This window comes from Diaporthe amygdali (assembly GCF_026229845.1).
Source record: "Diaporthe amygdali strain CAA958 chromosome Unknown NODE_32_length_550834_cov_65_698784, whole genome shotgun sequence".
NCBI lineage: Eukaryota > Fungi > Ascomycota > Sordariomycetes > Diaporthales > Diaporthaceae > Diaporthe > Diaporthe amygdali.
In genome coordinates this window covers 273,509-292,127 of record NW_026517052.1, presented here as the reverse complement: position 1 = coordinate 292,127, position 18,619 = coordinate 273,509, and the positions used below count along the sequence as shown (strand labels likewise).

The 18,619-nt window shown below is 54.7% G+C and overlaps 4 protein-coding genes across 4 annotated transcripts; 1 reads left to right on the top strand and 3 right to left on the bottom strand.

Annotated features, from left to right (window-relative positions):
• Positions 1 to 379: 379 nt before the first annotated feature.
• Positions 380 to 1,336, bottom strand: J7T55_009582 (rrna-processing protein efg1; the record flags this gene model as incomplete). The annotated part of the gene is made up of 2 exons (XM_053132655.1): positions 380 to 948; positions 1,015 to 1,336. The coding sequence occupies 2 exons, from the start codon at positions 1,334 to 1,336 to the stop codon at positions 380 to 382; spliced, it is 891 nt and encodes a 296-aa protein (XP_052989414.1).
• Positions 1,337 to 1,876: 540 nt separating this feature from the next.
• J7T55_009581 (uncharacterized protein) lies at positions 1,877 to 5,266 on the top strand (the record flags this gene model as incomplete). The annotated part of the gene is made up of 5 exons (XM_053132654.1): positions 1,877 to 2,456; positions 2,509 to 2,827; positions 2,924 to 3,141; positions 3,199 to 3,750; positions 3,954 to 5,266. The coding sequence occupies 5 exons, from the start codon at positions 1,877 to 1,879 to the stop codon at positions 5,264 to 5,266; spliced, it is 2,982 nt and encodes a 993-aa protein (XP_052989413.1).
• A 1,400-nt stretch (positions 5,267 to 6,666) lies between these two features.
• Positions 6,667 to 9,568, bottom strand: J7T55_009580 (uncharacterized protein; the record flags this gene model as incomplete). The annotated part of the gene is made up of 3 exons (XM_053132653.1): positions 6,667 to 6,880; positions 7,101 to 9,455; positions 9,543 to 9,568. 3 exons carry the CDS (start codon positions 9,566 to 9,568, stop codon positions 6,667 to 6,669), a joined length of 2,595 nt encoding a protein of 864 aa, XP_052989412.1.
• Positions 9,569 to 16,225: 6,657 nt separating this feature from the next.
• Positions 16,226 to 18,215, bottom strand: J7T55_009579 (uncharacterized protein; the record flags this gene model as incomplete). Its single annotated transcript, XM_053132652.1, has 3 exons — positions 16,226 to 16,642; positions 16,701 to 17,962; positions 18,020 to 18,215. 3 exons carry the CDS (start codon positions 18,213 to 18,215, stop codon positions 16,226 to 16,228), a joined length of 1,875 nt encoding a protein of 624 aa, XP_052989411.1.
• Positions 18,216 to 18,619: the final 404 nt, after the last annotated feature.

Genomic DNA, 18,619 nt, shown 5'->3' with positions numbered 1-18,619 from the left:
CATCTGGATTCTGGCTGTTCCACATGTCAACTCTTCCTTCCAATGAGGACCACTGGGTCGAAGAGAGATTCGGGAGAAGGGGCGTTGAGTGAGGTGGTGGGATCCGGGAGCAACTTTTATGTACTTCGCAAGTAGCATTTCCCTTCAGTCGATCTCTTCCTCAGCCACAAGATAGATCAGCACATATCACTAAATTATTTCCATTCAAGGCCATACATAGAATTCTAGTCTGAATGAAATTTTTGACAGTGCTAGGTTTCTACAAGGAAGGAATTGAAGCCTTCTGAGTGACTACTATGTACATTTTCGGGGGGGGGGGGGTATCATGCCGAACTGCTCTTGGTGCAGGAAGCAAACTCGAACGCCGAAAGATGCTGAATTAAGCAAAGAAACCGAGCCCATTGTCGTCGCTGCCAGAAGGCTCCTTTTTATTGAAGATACCCTTGGCGCGTCTTTGCCGGCGATTGCCCTCCGCGCTGGGTACTCCTCCTGAGCTCTTCTTCGACCCTTCTGCCTTGGGTATGGGGGTAGAATCGACGCCAGAACTGGGTTTCGAGGGCTTCGGCTTCGCTGACCTATCTTTCGTTGGCTTTAATTTGGGTTTCTCCAGCTGGTGCTCCTGCGACTTCTCCGGCCGGCGCTCCTGCAGCTGCTCCAGCGCAGCCTGGCCGTTCCTCATTGCCTCCTCGACGACTTTCCACATGGTTGGCCGCTCAGAGTGCAAGGCTCGCATCGCGGCTGGCTGGCCATCTGCCTCCTCATCCTTTGAATTTTCGTGCGCACTGTATAGACTCTCATATTTTTCCAGGAACGGAAAGTATCTGGTGTAGTGGTAGTCAACATCCGCTATGTGCAGATCAGCCTCGATGCGGGCTCTCTCCTCCGGGTCGGTGGCCTCATCGGCCTGTTTCTTCAGCTTCTTGCGCAGTCTTTCCGCCTTTTTCCTCTCTGAAATGGCGTGTGTGTTAGCTTGTGATATTCTTGTTGAGTTTTGGAGCCACAACAGATACGCACCAAAGAACCGGACCCCGTGATACTTGGAGATCATCTCCTGGCGCTTCTTCTTGTGCGATATTTCGTCGATTTGCCTCTTGCACTGTGCAAGCTCTCGCTCGAGTTTTTGTTTGACATCCGCAGGGAGATCATCGCCCTTGGCAAAGCGCCGCTCGATGTTCCTCGCGCGCCTCTTGACCTCGTGCAGGGAAGCGCCTAGCTGGGTCGTGTTGCCATGAGTGGCCGGCTTGTGACTCTGGAAGTGTTGTTTCGTTCTCTTGTTGGGTGCATTGTGTCGCGATGACGCGCCTTCAACGTCGGAATGGGGACGTTTGGAGCCCATGCTGACGGTGTAACAGAATGTGGTGACGGTGGTGGTGGTGTAGTGAAGGAGTCGGTGCGCCCTCAAGGTCGTGAATAGGATCGTCCGGCTCTGGAAAGTTTTCAATGGAGACGGGATTGACTTGGGGACCTCTGGGGTCCTTATCTTATCAGAATGGGGCATGCATCCGCCCTGTCCTCTAATCCCTGCAATGTGGGTAGGGGTTGTTGGAGTCGACCAGTGCTGGAGCTACTAGACTATGTCTCTTTGCTGCAGACGGGCTCACTCTCTAATTGCAGTGTACTTGCATTTGCACACAAACTTGCTGGCCTTGATTCTCCCCAGTCGAATGCCCTCGGGCTGGTTGCCCTTGGAAAGAACAATGCCCAATGAGCCAGCACACGCACACATGGACAGATCTTGAAGACCAAAGTGGGTGCGCGTCCAATCCCAAGCTCACGTGAGCTACAGTACTCACGGCGGAACGCGTCTCGATCTCGCCGCCGTCCATGGTGAAAGAAGAATATTCATCCACGTTTAAGGCCGTTCGAATTCGCAGTGATGGACCGTCCTGAGCCAGGACTGCTGAAGTGGTCGCCCAATGCGAGCCGTGACTCTTTTCTCCATCTCAATCTGCAACACAGGGTCGTCCAGCTCTATGAGCCCACGGGCCACGCGCACCGCGGGCGCTTCGACTATAGGAAGGTCTCAAAACACGATGATGTGCCGCCCTTGACCACTTATGACTGGTCGCCCTCAACACCCGGCTTGGTTGCCGTTGGCACATCCACCGGTATCGTCAACTTGCTGAGGGTCGACGACAGCTCTAATGCATACATGGAACTGGGCCTTAAGGTAGCCCGAACCTGCTTGGCAGTTGCTTTCAACACCACCGGCTTGCTTGCTGTCGGACTGGACAGAGTACGGAATGACCAGTGCCTGCATATATGGGATGTCAATCGCCTTTCCACCATTCACGCCTCCGGGTCGGGGTTTTCTGCCAGCACAGAGCCCTTCAGGGACCCCTGGAAGCGACTCGAGCACAATGCTTCCATCTCCAGCATCAAATTCTTCGAGGACAACCCCCAAACTTTGGTCGTCGGAATCAAGGGCTCTGGCCTACGACTCCATGATCTTCGAGGTTCTGCATCTCTTGCCTCACATTGCAGGACATTTGCTGATTCATAGCACAGAAGGGAATGAGGCGGTTGTTACTTTCCAGACCAAGAACAATAACAACCTCGCTATCGACTACGCAGACCAGAACTATTTTGCTTCCTCGGCTCTGGACTCACCAGGGGTCATGATATGGGATCGAAGAGCACTCAGCCGCAACGTAGCCACTCCGTCATACCTGGATGCCGTGGACACGGACGATATGCCCTTCGGCGGCGCCCTGAAACTCGATAGGGCCGTGGACATGGAGAGTGATCCCCAGGCCAGGGCCGACAGGAATTCTTTCATTCGAAAACTGGCCTACTGCCGCGATCATAGGGGCATGTTAGCTGTATTGTCTCGTTTAGGCCAGTTAAAAGTATTTTCTACCCGACCGTCAGAGTACCTGTCGACAGATGCGGAATCAGACAGTCCCCAGTTGCTACAAGTTAGAAAGTCAAACGAGATGGACAACTTCTATTCGGAAGTCGACCGGAAGAATGAACGCATCGTCTCGTTCGACTGGCTCACCATGCCATCCGCTGCATTGCGGCCGAGACTCCTGGTGCTCCGGGCAAATGGTGCATTCGAGATACTCGAGGTACCGTCTTTTACTAGGACATACCCATACAAGTTAACCCCGTGGCAGGCACCATATAGGGGTATAGCAGGTATACCGAATTTTACCTACCAGCAGATTCAACGCGAGTTGCTAATCAAGGTAACAGAGGGAAGTTCATATCATAGCATCATGAAGTTCGATACTAGTCAAACCATCGATACATTAGGGCCCTTCTTTGTGGAAAATGCGCTTTCCGAAATCCCTATCTTTGGCAAAGAAAAGGCTGATGTTGGTGCCATAGCTGAGGAAGCCCTGAGGACCTACGCTCCGGAAGATGACCTATTGTTGGATGAAGCAGCAAGCAAAGTCCCTCTTCCCGAGGCTTTTGTCCGCTCCAAAACTATTGCAGAGAAGCTACAGTCATTGAGGGCATATATTCAGAGTATTACCAGCTCAAATGAATCTGACTCTGACAAACAATTGAAGAAGCTGAGCGGGATCTCGTTGGATCCGTCGTCGAGTTCCTCCAATCGTTCGCTTCACGAGAGTCTTCTCAAATCTACGGTGGAGCTCACTGGCTTCCCGAAAGCCGCTCAAGTCATTTTGGATCATGTCATGCTCTTGAGAGCGAAGGAGAAATATCTCTTCGACTGTCGTGTCAATCGTGCTGTCGTCGCCGACGACCCTTGGCTTAAGGGCGTTTGGGGCTGGATTGGAGGTAAAATTGCTTGCGCTGTCTCTTGTCGTCTCTACAATCGCTGACTCCCGCCAGGTGCCGAGGAAGCCTGCGATGACAGTGGGATGATGTCTCATCCCTTAGACCTCAGTTTTCTGGGTGTCAATACAATCTGGACGAATAATCTCGGTGGGTCAATTGTCAGCCTGCAAGTGGCAGCAGCGAACATGACTGACACAACGCAGGTGAAAGACCGAGTTCAAGAATCATCGAGGGCGCACCTCATGTTGGCACAACAGTTTGGCAGCGTTGCATAAATGGAATATGCAAACGACGTGGTTTGCACAGCTACGACGGTGTCGATACCAAGAAACCTTATCACCGTCAATTAATGTTGGACATCTGTCTGTGGGGAGCGTCTGCCGTCTCGGAAGACACTGTGGATATAAGTGGTAAGAGCATTGAGAAAGCGTCCTTCTGGTATACCAGGATGACTGCACACGCTCTTTTCAGGGGTGACTCTGAGGGAGCAGTGCGGATTCTCAAGGACGCCAGCAAGGCACATCCCGAGCTTCTTTTTGTCTCTCTTGCTCTTCAACTTGTTAGCAAGGGAAATCGGGATATGGCAGCTGAGCAATTGGATTTCGACGAGGCCGTCGCTGCGAAGACTGACCCCTACCTTCGCGCAATTTCGTCCTACATTGCAACTGGGGACTGGGCGACCATAGCGAACCAGAGATCTCTTCCCCTGCGCGACCGCACATTCGTGGCTGTGCGCAACTTTGGCGATGATCGACTGACTCAATGGCTCGCCGCCGAGGTCGAGGAGGCCATTAGTGAAGGAGACATCGAGGGTATTGTACTGACGGGTATCACGGAGAAGATGGTCGATATTCTGGCCAAGTACGTCGAGAAATTCCACGACATACAGACGGCCACGCTGATAATGTCGTTCTGCGCGCCCCGCTACATCGATGACCACCGGTGCACGGCATGGCGCAATGCGTACCGCGCATACCTGCAGCGCCACAAGGCCTTTTATCAGCGCACCAAGTTCGAGGTTGAGAGCACCAAGCGCAGCAAGCGAGACGGACGCCCTACGATCAAGGCACCCTCGCGGCAGATCGCGCTACGCTGCGTCTATTGCGACGCCGAGACTTCGCTCCTGCGCGCCTCGCCGGCGGCGCCCCTCACCGGTGGACCGGCATCCGGAACGATCCCGGGGCCGTTCCACAACGGCAGGGGCGTTGTTCCCAACCCGTACACTGAGAAGATGGCGACGCCTGGGATTGCTTGTCCCAACTGCAAGAGGCACCTGCCGCGGTGTGTCGTCTGCCTCGAGGTGGTGGGGATCCCTAGGTCGGACACCCCGGCGGCGGCAGTAGAACCGGAGGTGACCAAGTTGGCCTCACGGTTCCCTACCTTCTGTCTCAAGTGCGAGCATGTCCTCCATTTGGATCACGCGAGGCAATGGTTCGCTCGGCACAATGAGTGTCCTGTCCCTGAGTGCCGGTGTCGGTGTAATTTCAGAGCGAACCCGGAGTTGAATTACCGTTGATATTGCTCATGGTCCGAGATGGCACATTCAAGTAGATCCTAATTCAACTTGCCGAATGTAAGCATACTGGTCCGGGGTGTTGGGTGTTGAAGCCAAGTGCTGGCGCTTCAGGTCAAGACACAGTCTCATAAATGTGGATGGCAATAAACTGCAGTGTTGATAACGTTGCGCTAGTTTTTTGGTGGTTTTCTTTTCAGGGCGACACATACACGGGCGGTATGAGTGAAATTGTTTCGCCGCTGCCATGTCTGAAGGTACTTGAGACTGTCTCGCAAGTCGAACTGTAACTAGAAATATCCGTAAAGTCTGCTCCTCTTGCCGCCCAAGAATGACATGATCTCTGATCTCTTTTGACGTCAACGAAGTTATCTTGCCGGCCTCCGCAGTGGGTTCGTCCTTGAATTACGAAAGCTACTCCCAGTAGTGTAAGACGGGTGAACACCTTTGTCTCTCCTGCTAATGTGATTCAAAATGATGTAGCTTTGACATTCGGATGTAGAGAATCACAGTGCTGGGTGAGACATGGAATCCTGGGGGCTTACCCTATGACTAAATCACGATGTACTCGAACACATATGCACTGGTAAAGATTCGTCTGGGTAACACGAATGACCCACAAGTGGACGGAACTATCCGGTATAGATATCATCGCTTCTCGACTCCACGTCGACTTGTGTTTCAAGAGCCAAGAGTCTACGAGAATTCATTCGCTGTGGAGCACCGCTGAGGCTCACCAGCATCCCACCCCCGGCATTACCATAGGACGCGGACTACTGGTGGCGGCGTGATGCCTTGTCAACATAAGACCCTGCAGGAAAGATGAGTGCGTTGCTGACATCTTGCTTGGACGATATTTTGCAAATCTCATAAAGGGATACGACCTTGCCTACGGTACATAAAAAAAAGGGCCGCAAGTCGCCTGCACAAACTCGAAGTCTAATCCTTGAGGCCACCGCTCCAGAATGCTCACTCGAGCATCACCAGCAGCCCGTGCCCAGTACGTCACTGCCAGACATATCGATCGAACCCCGACGCTATGAATAACGTATATTCTAGACGAGCGCCTTGTTTCCACCCAGTGTTCTCGTCGGAGATATCTTTACTAGCGGTACGTGCTGGTCGCGGAAATGTCTGAACTGAGTTCACTTGATAGCAATAATGACAACGCGCAGGCTGAATGTACGTACATTGTATGTTCTTTGCTTACTACGTTTTGGCGTTTCCTAATCCTCATCCTATCTAGGGGGGAAACGGGGTATCTCGATTTTCCCTTTATGACATTTGCCTCCCAGCCCAGCGCGTATAAAATATGTGTAACCGACCACGCCCGGCTGATGCACGCGCACGTATGCGTGCCTTTCAATTACGTCCCAACAGCCGGGCCCCGCCCTCTCTCTGCCTCAGCGGAACGAACGGAACGACTTATGCGCCAGGGGCGACGACGCAGAAGCGGCAGTCATCCCGCCGTCGCTCTGATTCCTGCCGGTGTACCTCATCCTCCCGCCTCGCATGTTCGGCGTGTTGGCACAGAAGGCGCAGATGTAGACGTGAGGGACGTCCTGCGGCGTCGGCATGTCCACGCAGCGGCCGTGCAGCATGTGTTCACACGAGTCACTGCGAAACGAGGCAAGCACGGGCATGTTAGCAGGTTGGAACTTGAATGGTTGCGCGCATGCGGTTGCTCGAGTAATGGTGGGAGATGAAGATCAAGAGAAAAGCAGGAGGGCAAAGCAAGACAAGAAAAAAAATGCAGACGTGAAAGCTTGCCTCTGAATGTGATGGAGAGGGCTGGGCACGAAAAGGAGATGCAGCTGGACGGGGGCATTTAACGTACCACTTGATTAGATGCAGCAGCCCATCGACCTCAGCCTCAGGCCGGTTGCACACACACCGCACTTGTCCCTGGTTCTGATTGTGCGTCGGCGACGGCGTTGCTGAGATAGTCGATGAGCTACTCCGCTGGCCTGGTGTGAACCGCTGCCGATGTCCGCTGCTTCCTCCGCTGCCTGTCGGCGGTGCTTGGGTCGGGATGCTCAGTCGCTTGCCACTATCACCTGCTTGCATTACCTTCCTCAACTCTGCTGCAGCGTCTCCTAGGCTGCCACCAGTAGACGGCCGCGGTGGTGGTGCTTCTTGTTGGTCAACGTCCATCTGGTCCACAAAGCTGGAAGCTAGATCATTTCGAGGGTTTCGGCGGAATGAAGTGGAGAAAGAACTTCGCTCGCTGACAGAGCGCTGTCGCCGATTCTGCGACATGTTGCTTACGGCAGTAGGTGGTCTTGACATCGAGGAACCTGAGCTTCTGGGGGGCTCGGGAAAATTAAAAGACGTGTTGCGACTGGGTATGATTATGGGCTCATCGTCTGATGAAGAGGATATTTCGTCATCATCACCGCCGTCCTTGACCGGGAATCCTGCCCAGGAGTTGCGTTGACTAGTTTGCTGGTTCCTGCTTGGAAGGACAGGCTCGAGAACTGGCTCGAGAACTGGCTCGAGGTCATCCTCGTCATCAGCCACTGTCTCGGTACGTGCGCGCCCGTCCTCGTCGATGACGAACTTGACAGACGCCAATTTGGCACTTCTCTGGCGAGCTCTAACCGTGTTTTCAGGGATCGAAGTGAGGCTGGACAGCCGATGGTGGTGCGACGACTTCACGGGCGATCTTCTCCCGCCGGATCGTACACCTCGCGGTTGCGTCGAGATGTTGGTTTGACTGGCAACTGTAGGCGGCAAGCTAGACTGATGTACAGTCATAGGCGCAGGAGCCAGCGTGGGCAACAGAGGGCGGCCGATACCCAGAGTGCGCTTGCCAGCTCTAGAACTCTCGCTGAAACTACGCGACAAGCCCGGTTTCGCAGCTGAGCCCTTCGCAGGAGAAATGATCGCGGGGACGCGGGCCGCTTGATTGTGCTGACCTTGAGCTCCCGTGCTTTTCGACCGACGAATATCGTTTGCTGGCGCAGGAGCATTTGGCTCATTAGACCCGAAGTTGACGAGCGGTGCTGAGGATGAGGGTCGTTGTGGTGGAGGCTCCATTGACATCGACAAGGACGACTGCTGGCTGAATAGCAGGCCAGGATCAACACCTCCCGGACTAGTGCTGAATGGGTCATCCATAGACATTTGGAAGGAACCGAAAGAGTAATTCTGACCGGGAGAGGCTTGGCCGAGCTTCGGACTTGACATATTCGCGGTCTTCGGCGCAAGAGGGCGCTCACGCCTGGTCGACTGATTTTGCTGGACGGTCTGGACGTTGGACTGCTGCTGCTGCTGCGGCTGCTGCTCAGCTAGGTTGGTTTGCTGGAACACTGAATTGGCCCTCCCCCAATCCAGCGAGTTCACAGGATGATGAGACTGCGATGTCTGAAACATCTCTGCGCTAGCAGCCGAGATGTCTACGTCTATGGCCATCCCGGTTGTGTCCATATCCATCCCCCAGAATGGCCTCGGCCCAGTGATTGGCGGGGCGGTGGCCGGGCCCATGGGGTAGCCAAAGACATCCTCCGGACTCCCTGTCACAAATGCTGTGTTAAGCTGAGGATGCTGGGTTGGGGGCGCATTCGAGAAGTCCGGCTGCGCAAAGTTCTGATGCTGCATGATGTCGGTTTGAAGCTTGGGCGCGATCTTGCGTCCGCCCCGGGAGGACGGAGGAGGGGTGGCAGTCTGGCCCGGCTGGAAAGATGCGTCCCTGCCCGAGGCTCCCGACAAGCTGCTCGTCCGGTACTTCTTGGCCGACCTCTGGCCCTGCTGCTGGGAGGCTGCTGGCGTGGCGCTCGTGTCGGTCGAGGCGTTGTGTGTGAGTGTTAGGGGATCAGGCGAGGAAGGGAGACGCCGCGCAGGGTCGACCGGCGGGAGATTCTGGGGATTATTTGAGAAGTGGTTGGCATGGGTCGCGATCTCGAGGGCCACCCCTTCAGCCGACAGCGGTCGTTTCTTTCCCGTTGATGGGGCCACAGGACTCAGCGGCGCAAATTCCGGATGGAATGCGCTTGAGGACGCTCTCAGGTTTCCAGGCGTGGAATTGAAGACGGAATAATCCTCAGCAAAACGAGGGGTCCAGCCGGTCGCCTCGTCGAAACGACCTGAGTTCTGCTTGGGCGTCTCAAGCAGAGGACTCGAGAAAGCAGCCGTTGTGGCCGAAGTAGGTGTCCGTTGTGGAGTTGGCGGCCGAGCGTTTGGATCACCAAAGCTAGGGGAGAAGTGGTCAGCATCTGCGGGGGTCGCAATGCGTGCCTAGCACGGGAGCGGCGTTGGGCGATAAGATGCGCAACCATACCTGGGTGCCTGATCGTCGCCACTCATAGCAGCTTTGACTCTTGTGTTTAGCTGCCCTGTCCCTTCCGCAGGACATCACCAGATCGTGGTGATAAGACGAGGTGTTCTGTGGTCTTGTGTGCAGGACTTGGTGGTGGCATTCGTTCTGCCTAATGCCCCGATATGCCGACAAACGGCGAGGGTATATGCGGATGGATGCTTTCCGACCCGGCGGTTGAGGTGTGGCTGGTAGCTCGCAGTACCGGTATTGGTGGATGGACGTGGGTGCCAACGTTTCAGACAGAGGATGTGTTGTAGACTTGCGTATCATTCATTGCTCATTAGTGAGATCGTTAAAAGTCGTCGTGAAGGGGGGAGAACCGAGAGGTGGTCATTAGGCGTGGCAGGACATCTAGATGCTTCAGTGAAGCTGGGCCCAGGAGGTCAGGTCAGTTGGTGGAATAAGTCATGGTCTCGGAGGCAGTCATAAAAAAGGGATCAAAAAAGAAAATTGCACAGTAATTGAGATTGAGGGACTAGAATTTTGTCGAGACGGAGAACGCGAGAATAGGTCATACAGTAAGGAAACCGTCGTCATGAGAAAGTCGTTTGTCAGAAGAATCCAAAACCGACCGGTATTGCCCTTCCAACAGGCAGCTCCAGATGCCTACGACCAATCCCGGGGCTGGACGGGCAGGGCAAGCGGGATCGCTAATGGAGTTTTGGCTCAGATTCCGGCAGGTAAATTTTTGGTGGAGTCTGTGAGCCGGATATCTCAAACTGTGCTGTGCCGTGCAGAGCTGTGCGGTTGCTGTGCAGTAGGTGGGTACTCTTGGTCCAGGCCAGCTTCACGCTGATCATAAGCGCCCGTGTCGACGGTTTGTCTCTAGCATGCCAATAAAACTTCGAAGCAGCCCTATCTCCTGGCCTTGAGGCTCTTGACCCGTATGACAATGGTGCACGAGACCTGGCGCAGCGGATGGAAGTGTAACGAGCTGCGTAGGCAGTACGGCGGGTGAGATGGAGAGTGACAACGTTCTGCAAGGTACCTGAGCTGCGCACGATGCACCCTTCCGGGTTGTGGAGGCGGCTAAATCAAACGATCGTGCGGCTGCAGACAAAAAAAGAAAAGGATTAAACAGATGAACACAAAAAAAAAAAACTACGAGCGAACTCGCATAGAGTAACTCCTCACGAGAGATGAGTGTCTAGAGCCAGCAGCCGGTACAGATCCTGAGCAGGGGCAAAGAGACGCAGGCACCACCAGGTAAGGCAGGTCTACTTCAGTTGTCGCAGGCTAGACCAGCATTCGAGCAAGTGGCCGTTCGTCCCTTGACACCGGCGGAATCCTAGGCGGCAATGGAATGGATCTGACGAGCCATGTATTGATTGCATGCCGGACTAAAGCCAGCCACTGCCTGGCATAAAAGGACCGACAAATTGGAGGCCTGGTACTAGCAAGTCTGGACTCGCTACCTTGTCGCAGTAGTCTATAGAATCAATCGTCTTTGGGACTCTCCAACGTCGACAGCTTAGCTACGGTAGCTAACAGCGAGTGGGCCGGTGTCTCGAGCTGTCGTTGCACCGTCCCGTCCTGTGCCTGGCGGGACCCGTTGAAATCCAGGCAGAGCTCGCGTGAGCTGTATGCGTGTGGATCAGCCAGCCTAAAGCGGAGCACTTGATCGCTACCAAGAGCCTACCATGGTAGTCGCAACAGCGGCAATTGCTACCTGTCCAGGACAAACGATTCAGGAGCCTCTGAACAACGCGGGGCCGGTGCAAGCTTGAACTCCTGCCAGTCCAAATCAGCGACCGCGAAAAGCACAGCTTGGTCTTGCAGGCGACAGGGAGTGAGTCAGAATTGAGAACGCTGTACTGTGTAAGCGGTGGTGGGGCTCGCCTATGCCATGGTGTTCCGTCCAACGACGAGGCTGGGCTCTCCACAGCTCTGCCTGCTTGGTATAGCAGCTTGTTTGATCATTTCAGCTGCTGGTCTGCAAGCTGAATGGTGCTGAGAGAGGCTCCATACGGCTACGAAAGAGGCGCGATGGTGATATCCGGTCCGGCGAGCCTCAATCGGTGGTAACCATAGTGTAACCTTGAACCAACAATTGACATGGCAGCACTGCCTCAGCTCCAAGGCTCGCAGACCCTGACTAGAGGCGCTCTTGGGATCTTAAGGTCTCAGCCTACAATAATACTATGGGCCGTAGTTGACGACTTATGCTTCTCAGGTTCCAACGAATCACTGTGGAAAGGACAAGTAGCCGCCGAGGATGCTAATGCCAGGGGCAGGAGCTGGGTCACGGCCAGGATAACTCCGACTCTAGAGCTCCTTGTGAATAAATCGCATGATGCGACAGAAATAGGCGACTTGCTATCGCGTATGGGCTTCCAACATAGAGTCCAACACATCCTGATTAGCTGGCAAGCTCTGCTCAAACTGAGCCAGTAATCCGGATCAGGGGCTCGCATGCAGTGGGCTGGTATGATGTCCAGCAGCAGTTGACGCCGTGCCGTCTCGTCTCGTCCGAGCAGTGTGGCACGGGCCGGTTGAAGCTCGAATGATGGTGGGCGGAGAAGGAAGGCATTGAGTCTGTCAGCTCTGAGATTTGTCTGCATCCTGCGTGCCTGCAGCCTGCAAGCCTCTTCGTAGCTGGGCTGGCTGGACAATGTCGGCGCAGTCCAGTCAGCCAGTAAGCGGCCAAAATGCCTACATAGGGCAGGCGAGACGAAATGAGCGGCTGCATGTTCCTGCGTCACAGTAAGGACGCCAGCGACGCTACGAGATGCACGTCCGGCGGCCGACAGAGGTGCTTTTTGCTCGCGCGACTAGCAGGCTCCGTCTCTCCCTCTGAGCAGCAGATGGAGAGGCCCTCAGGCTCCACTCCCTCGCAGCAGTGCTTAAGTGCTTGCATATGCAGACCAGCGCGATTGGAGGACCATGACGTGTGAGCTGCAGTTGGCTGGAATGGCTCCATCGCGCTCGCTCTCGCCCGGTGGCCCAGGGCGGGCTCGCAACTGGTGCTGGTCGAGATGAAATGGCTTCGGGGTCTCGGAGCAGAGGCTGAGCAGTTCTTAGCGCCAAGTGCAAAGCCATTCATTAATGACCATGGAGTGGACCATGGAGTGGCAGCAGAAGGAGGAGGTTCGAAAGCGTGAACATGAAGTGGGAGAAATAATCTGGCCAAAAGCCGAAGGCCAAAATACAGAGCGGGCGCGTGCCTGGTTGCTGATTGGTCACCAGCTCTTGGGAACGCGCATTGAGTTACCCCTCTGTGCTTTCCTCTGTGCCCTCGCTGCTGTCTAATCCATCAAACAGCATCAACCTCTTTCTTCAACTACTCCGGCAGAAGCCAGTGTGACCTGAGGCGGCTTCTCGATCCCAAATCGCATCGTACCGGACATGCACCTTTTGTGAGTACCGGCTGCGCACAGAATCAGCCAAGGAAAGGAAGGACAGGGAAGATCACAGCCGACCCTCCCCCCTCCCCCCTCCCCCCTCGTCGCTGGAAACTGGCCGCCAGCATGTGCTTCCGAGGATGCACCCTCCATGCCGACGCAACACATTTCCCGAACGAGTTCGTCGAGCAACCTCAAGAGGTGACTCACCCCAAGAACGCGCCAGCTCACCACTAGAACGTGTCTGCTGGGGTCTTGTTTTAAGCCGGATCAGGAACCATCGTCCTTCGCTCTCTGCGGAAACGTCATGAACAAGGCCCCGCATGAATTTGGGAGATGAGATATGAGACGGCCGAGTTGTCTTACTGGGGGCTTCCCGATCCCAGGAATGCCACGTTTCCGACCTCATGTCTGGCAATCAGGAGACGAGTACACCAGCCAGGCGCCAGGCCAGCGCAGCAAGCAAGTAGCAAGCAGTAGTGGCTCGCCCGCCCTTGACCCAGCGCACGCATCGCAAAAGGCAAACGCACAAGCACACCCACACCCACACCCACACAGCAACACGCGCACACACACACACACACACCGAGTAGCAAGTGGCATTTTGTTGGGCAGAGTGTGATTTGACCTCGTGTGCGGCTCGTTTTCGCTGAGGTCGCTCGCTCGCTCCCTCCCCAAGATTTTCGTGATCGGGAATTCCTACCGCCGAACATCCAGCGCGCGCCCTGTTTCCCTCCTGCCGAGCTTCATCCTCAACACCACCCGCAGCGATCAGACCCCCCCGGGCCCAGCTCCTCTTGGGTGCGGCTAGTCCCAACGCCTGTCAAGTTTTAGCACGCCCGCAGAGCTGCGGCGAGCTGTCAGACCCCGAGACATTTCCACCATCGCGTGCAGACGTCACCTCCCGGGCAGATCTGCCCAATCGTCACTGCTCCCATTCTTTCTTGCAAGTTCGCCCTGTGTTCGTCTTGTTCGATCAGCCTCTAGTGAGCTGCGTTGCGATCTATGCCGACGGGCCCTGTCTGCTCATGCACCTCCCGAGATCAGAACCCGGAACATGGGCTCGCTGGTGGGGACATGGGGCTTTTTCTATTTCCCGGATTTCGGTAGATCGACACCGATGCCACATTCATCACCTCGGGGGTCTTGAGCTTGACTGACAGCCCCTTCTGCCCCCTCTGCCCCTCTTCTGACCACGTCTTCTGGTTGCAGCCTCGTCTAGCGGCTGTCAAATGGGCTCCTTGACCCGGCCACTGTGGGTCTTGGGATCACGGAGAATTAGCAAGAATACGATTGGCATTCCGTCTCATCCAGGGTGCCCTTACGTACTCTCATACGTCCCTACAGGGGGCTCCGAAAGACTGGGGTATGCGGACAAGGCACAAGCCTTGCCTGTGCACTTTGGATGGATCGCTCTAGGGCTGAAGATTGGCCCAAGAGGCTCCGTGGAGCAGCCCCTTCCGAGGCACGAACCGGTAATGAGATCTGAGCTGATGTACGGTCGAACATCTTGGTTACGGATCACCCACGCACGGCAGTTTTACAACTGCGCTTCGTAGTGAGATCAGACGGGTGGGAGTGAGAAAGAAGCCAGCTGCCACGGCATTGAGTCAATTCCTATAGTGCTGATTTGTTTGATAAGCCGGAAGGCGAAGCCTGGGGAGCCGGGTCGGGTTTCTCCTTCAGCCTTTCTCGGATCCTCCGACCCCACCTCCTGCCACCGGGCTGGCCTTGCCTCGTTCTCCGCCGAGACAGCCGGAGGGGGGAGGGGGGACGTGCCAGCCTCGCTGGCAAGATCCCATGCTTCAACCCCCCCCATCCCCTCCCTATCCTGTCACCCAAACGCCAAAGATCCGAGATAACCCCAGGCAGGCTCTGGCACACAGGATGAGCCCTGTGGGAGGGATGTTCTAGGTCGCCGGCAGTGGAAGCTAGAAAAGGCTGGTCAGAGTTCCGCCGAACCTTCTTTTGGGTCGCACGCCTGCACTCGTCATCGGGGCACAGGCTCGTCTTCGGTGTCGGTCCGGTATCACATTCACGATGGGTTGGGATCAAAACTTGGCTGGCTGCTGGCGATGATTGTCCGCCTCGGACCGAAGCCCCTCGTGTAGGCGGGGGTTGACGCTCCATTGGCCTTGGGAGCCCTTGCTACACATTCGATAGTAGATAGTCAATATTAACTTGAACTCTCTATGGGTCGTTCTACCGTAGGCACTGCGGAGACGCTGCCATGCGGGCCGTGGCCGATTTGGGCACACCGGTGTCTGGATCAGTAACACGAAGGCGTTGCAAAGTCTTGATCGGCACTTGTTCATTCACTCAAAGTAGTAGTATGTTGCAAACGAATTTTTATCAACTGAGCTCGCCTAACTGATTGAATGTCCATTGGCGCATGATAGACCCTCCCTGCCAGTCCAACCATCAGAGATGGTTGTGGGTATCCTCCTCTTTTTGGGTGATCCAAAGAAAAACAGACCAAACATCGCCGTTTTGCGCCTCGCTTCCTGCCTCCCGTTTCCCTCCTGGGCAGGCAAGACTTGGTTGGGTAACAACTATCTAGTATTAGACTGACTACCTAAGGGGGAAGGAAAGTTGACAGAGAAAATGCGTGAATAAACTGAGAACTGAGAGAATAGTCATGAAAGAGTGAAAGAAGATGAATGAAGAAGATATCAGCATCGGAGAAAAGACGAAGAGGAAGAAAAGAGTGAATGAACGCTGTGAGGCAAGGGATGAGAGGTTTTGTTGCCGTGATATCCTTTCTCCCGTGACCCCCATTTTTCGTCAACCTGAAGCATCATGTCATGCTAAATCATCAACAACCGTAAGAGACAGACTTGAGGACCTCGTGTTTGCGCAAACAATGTTGTGCGGGACAAGGAAAAAGGAGAGAGAACAAGGATGGTATTTCACCCTGATGACTCGAGTGGTGCTTGAGTTGTCCAAAGACATCGAGCAGTAGGTATCCAAGATTGCCTTTGCCGCCGGGTTTTGTTTGTGTGTTGGATAAGAAAATAGAAAACAAGAACCAGAAATCGCAACCCAACCCAACCCGTAATGCCAGTCTATGGTATCCCGTGAATCCCGGTGTCTCCCCATCACTTCGTGAACTATGTGCGATAAAAGAAAAAGATGATTCGATGACTCTAGAAGTGTGTGCGCGTGTGGAAGGGAACGGTCTCATAGCACGTTTCTTTCGTGCAGCTTAATTGTCGCCAGTCTTCCCTCTGATAGTGAGTGACATCAATAAGTGAGGAAAGTGGTTGTCGTGCTTTGAGAAGCGAACCCGTGTTGCTTGATGGTTCAAATCATATTGGTGATGCCATCCATGGGCGAGGCCGAGTTTCGCTGATGGCCAGGGGCGGACACTTGGATCTGCATGTGCGCAGGAACGGGTGGTGGGACCATTGGCTGCTGATACTGATGTTGGTAGCTGTGACGCTGCTCCGCTGGCTGCTGCTGATGGTGTTGTTGTTGATGTTGTTGTTGTTGCTGCTGCTGCTGGTGTTGTTGTTGCGGATGAGAAGTGATTTGCGCATGGTTTGGGGTATTCGAGATTGCCATAGAGACCGCTGTCTGCTGTGGCGTCACCGGCGTATCTTGTTGCATCTTCTGTCCCGGCTCGACTTTGGGCTTAGCCATTGTGGAAGCGGCCAATTTTTGATGGCTGCTCTCTCTGCGGCGTTTGGGAGCATCCTTGATCTTGGGATGGGTGTGGCACTGGGAGAATCAGTAAGTGAACGACGATTAAACTCATTATTTGCATTTGCAGTCTCACCTTGTAAGCGTGTCGGAACCATGTTGTACCCTTCTTCTTGCTGCTGACCAGTGCTATCCAGTCGTTGCAGCTACCGCAGAGACCTTCCCAAACATCAGGGTTGCCGTCCATGCGTCTCGTCTCCTGGGGCTCATTGAAAGGCTGGCCAGTGGCGGCGCTGATTCCGTGAGTGAAGCTCTTGTCGTACCAGAATGCTGAGTTCTTCAGTACTAGCCAACGTCCAGGCTTGCAAATGCCGCACCAGCCCTCGCGCTTGTTGCCGTGGCCGCGCACCCACTTGGGCGTGTACAAATCACCATCAAACCGTAGCTCCTGCTCATGCGGTACCAAATCTGGATCCGACGGGTTCATGTCCTCGGGGGGCGGTGGGATTTGTTCCTCGTGCAGCGACGCGAACAAATCTGGCGGGTCCGAAAGATCCGTGTAGTGGCCGTGGAGCGAGTGAGGGTCAGCATTGCTTTGGAGCATGCGGAAAAGACCGTGAGAGAGCAATGGTGGCGGATTTTCAAAATGGTGCGCATCAGGATGGAAGCCTTGAGAGGGCAGTTGAGAGGGCAACAGCATGCTGTTGCGTTGGAATGCGGCTGGATGAGCTTGGCCCATGAAGAACTGCTGTTGTTGGGTCGCTTGCAGGTTGCCAAAGCTCAAAGGCATCTGGCTGGTCTGAACCGTAGGTGATGAGTGTCTGGACGACATGCGCGGGCCAAACGGTTCTGGACCGTGTTGGTACACGAAGGGCGATGGCCGTCGATTTGGCATTGTTCCGTAGGAACCAGTCGACCAACGCTTATTGCTCCGAGAGTTGTCGACGCTGTATGGCGCGGATCGCATTCCAGGTCGAGGGGATGGCGAGGCGCGGCCTCGGCTCTGTGTCCTCACAAGTTCGGATCGGCTCTGAGGTGTCATGCGCGGCGAGGCCACTGGTGAGAGTTGCGTAGAAGACATCATGGAGTTCCTGTTCGAAGGTGGAGGGTATTCAGAGCTAAATGAGGGAGCATCGGAAAGAGCTGCTGAGAAGTCCTCGTAAGATGTCATGTCTGACAGCCCACCGGACGTGGACATGGTGAACGACGAGCCTGACATACGTCGAGGATTCAAACCGTTATCGAAGTTCATGGCGTCACCTTCTAGAGGCTGTCCGGGGTAGCGCAGGTCGAGGATTGGGACAGCTTCGTCAGTGGTGTAAGCTTGACCGATGCTCATGTCGGTGTCGATGCCATGCATCTCCAAGTTGTCCTCCACGGGCTTTTGCATCCAGTGACCTGCCCTTGCGGTCAGCTTCGGTAAATGGCTGACGACAAAAACGTTTCCTGACTTACCGTTCTCTAAAGTCGTTGGCGGGTAGAACTCCTGGTGTACTGAGATTGGTCTCGATGAGACGGTGTCGCTAGGCGTGTTTTGCTGTTGCTGCTGGTGCATTGGCAGAGTCGACGAGTCCCAAGCTGGTAGGCCGTGATAGCTCTCGTCGACGCAATACGAAAAGCCTTCGTGAATAGTTGCTGGTCGCGGTCGCATGCCTGTTGAGCTTGGTGTAGTCCAAACTCCCTGCGGCGTAGTCGCCATGGCCTCAGTCTTCACTGGCATCTCACTTCCGGTCATGTTCATCATGTGGCTAGACCGTGCAGTGGAAGGAATATCTCTCCGGTAGTTGTTGTTTAGGTGAAAGGCGAATGAGGGTGAGGGTATCTGGTGCCTTCTGTGATGAAAGTTGTGTAAGCTAGAAACTCTCTGGACAACTAATATGAGGCGGCGTACAGTTGTGCCTGACTCGAATCCATGGCTGCAGTGTTCCTTGCAAGGGGACGCCAGTATATAAGTGTCTATTAAGAATGGCCAGCAGCTGGGTGAAATCCCATGTCATGTTAGCATGAATGAACAGACGGAAGAGCCAAACTAAGAGAGGGGATGAGTAGCCGGGG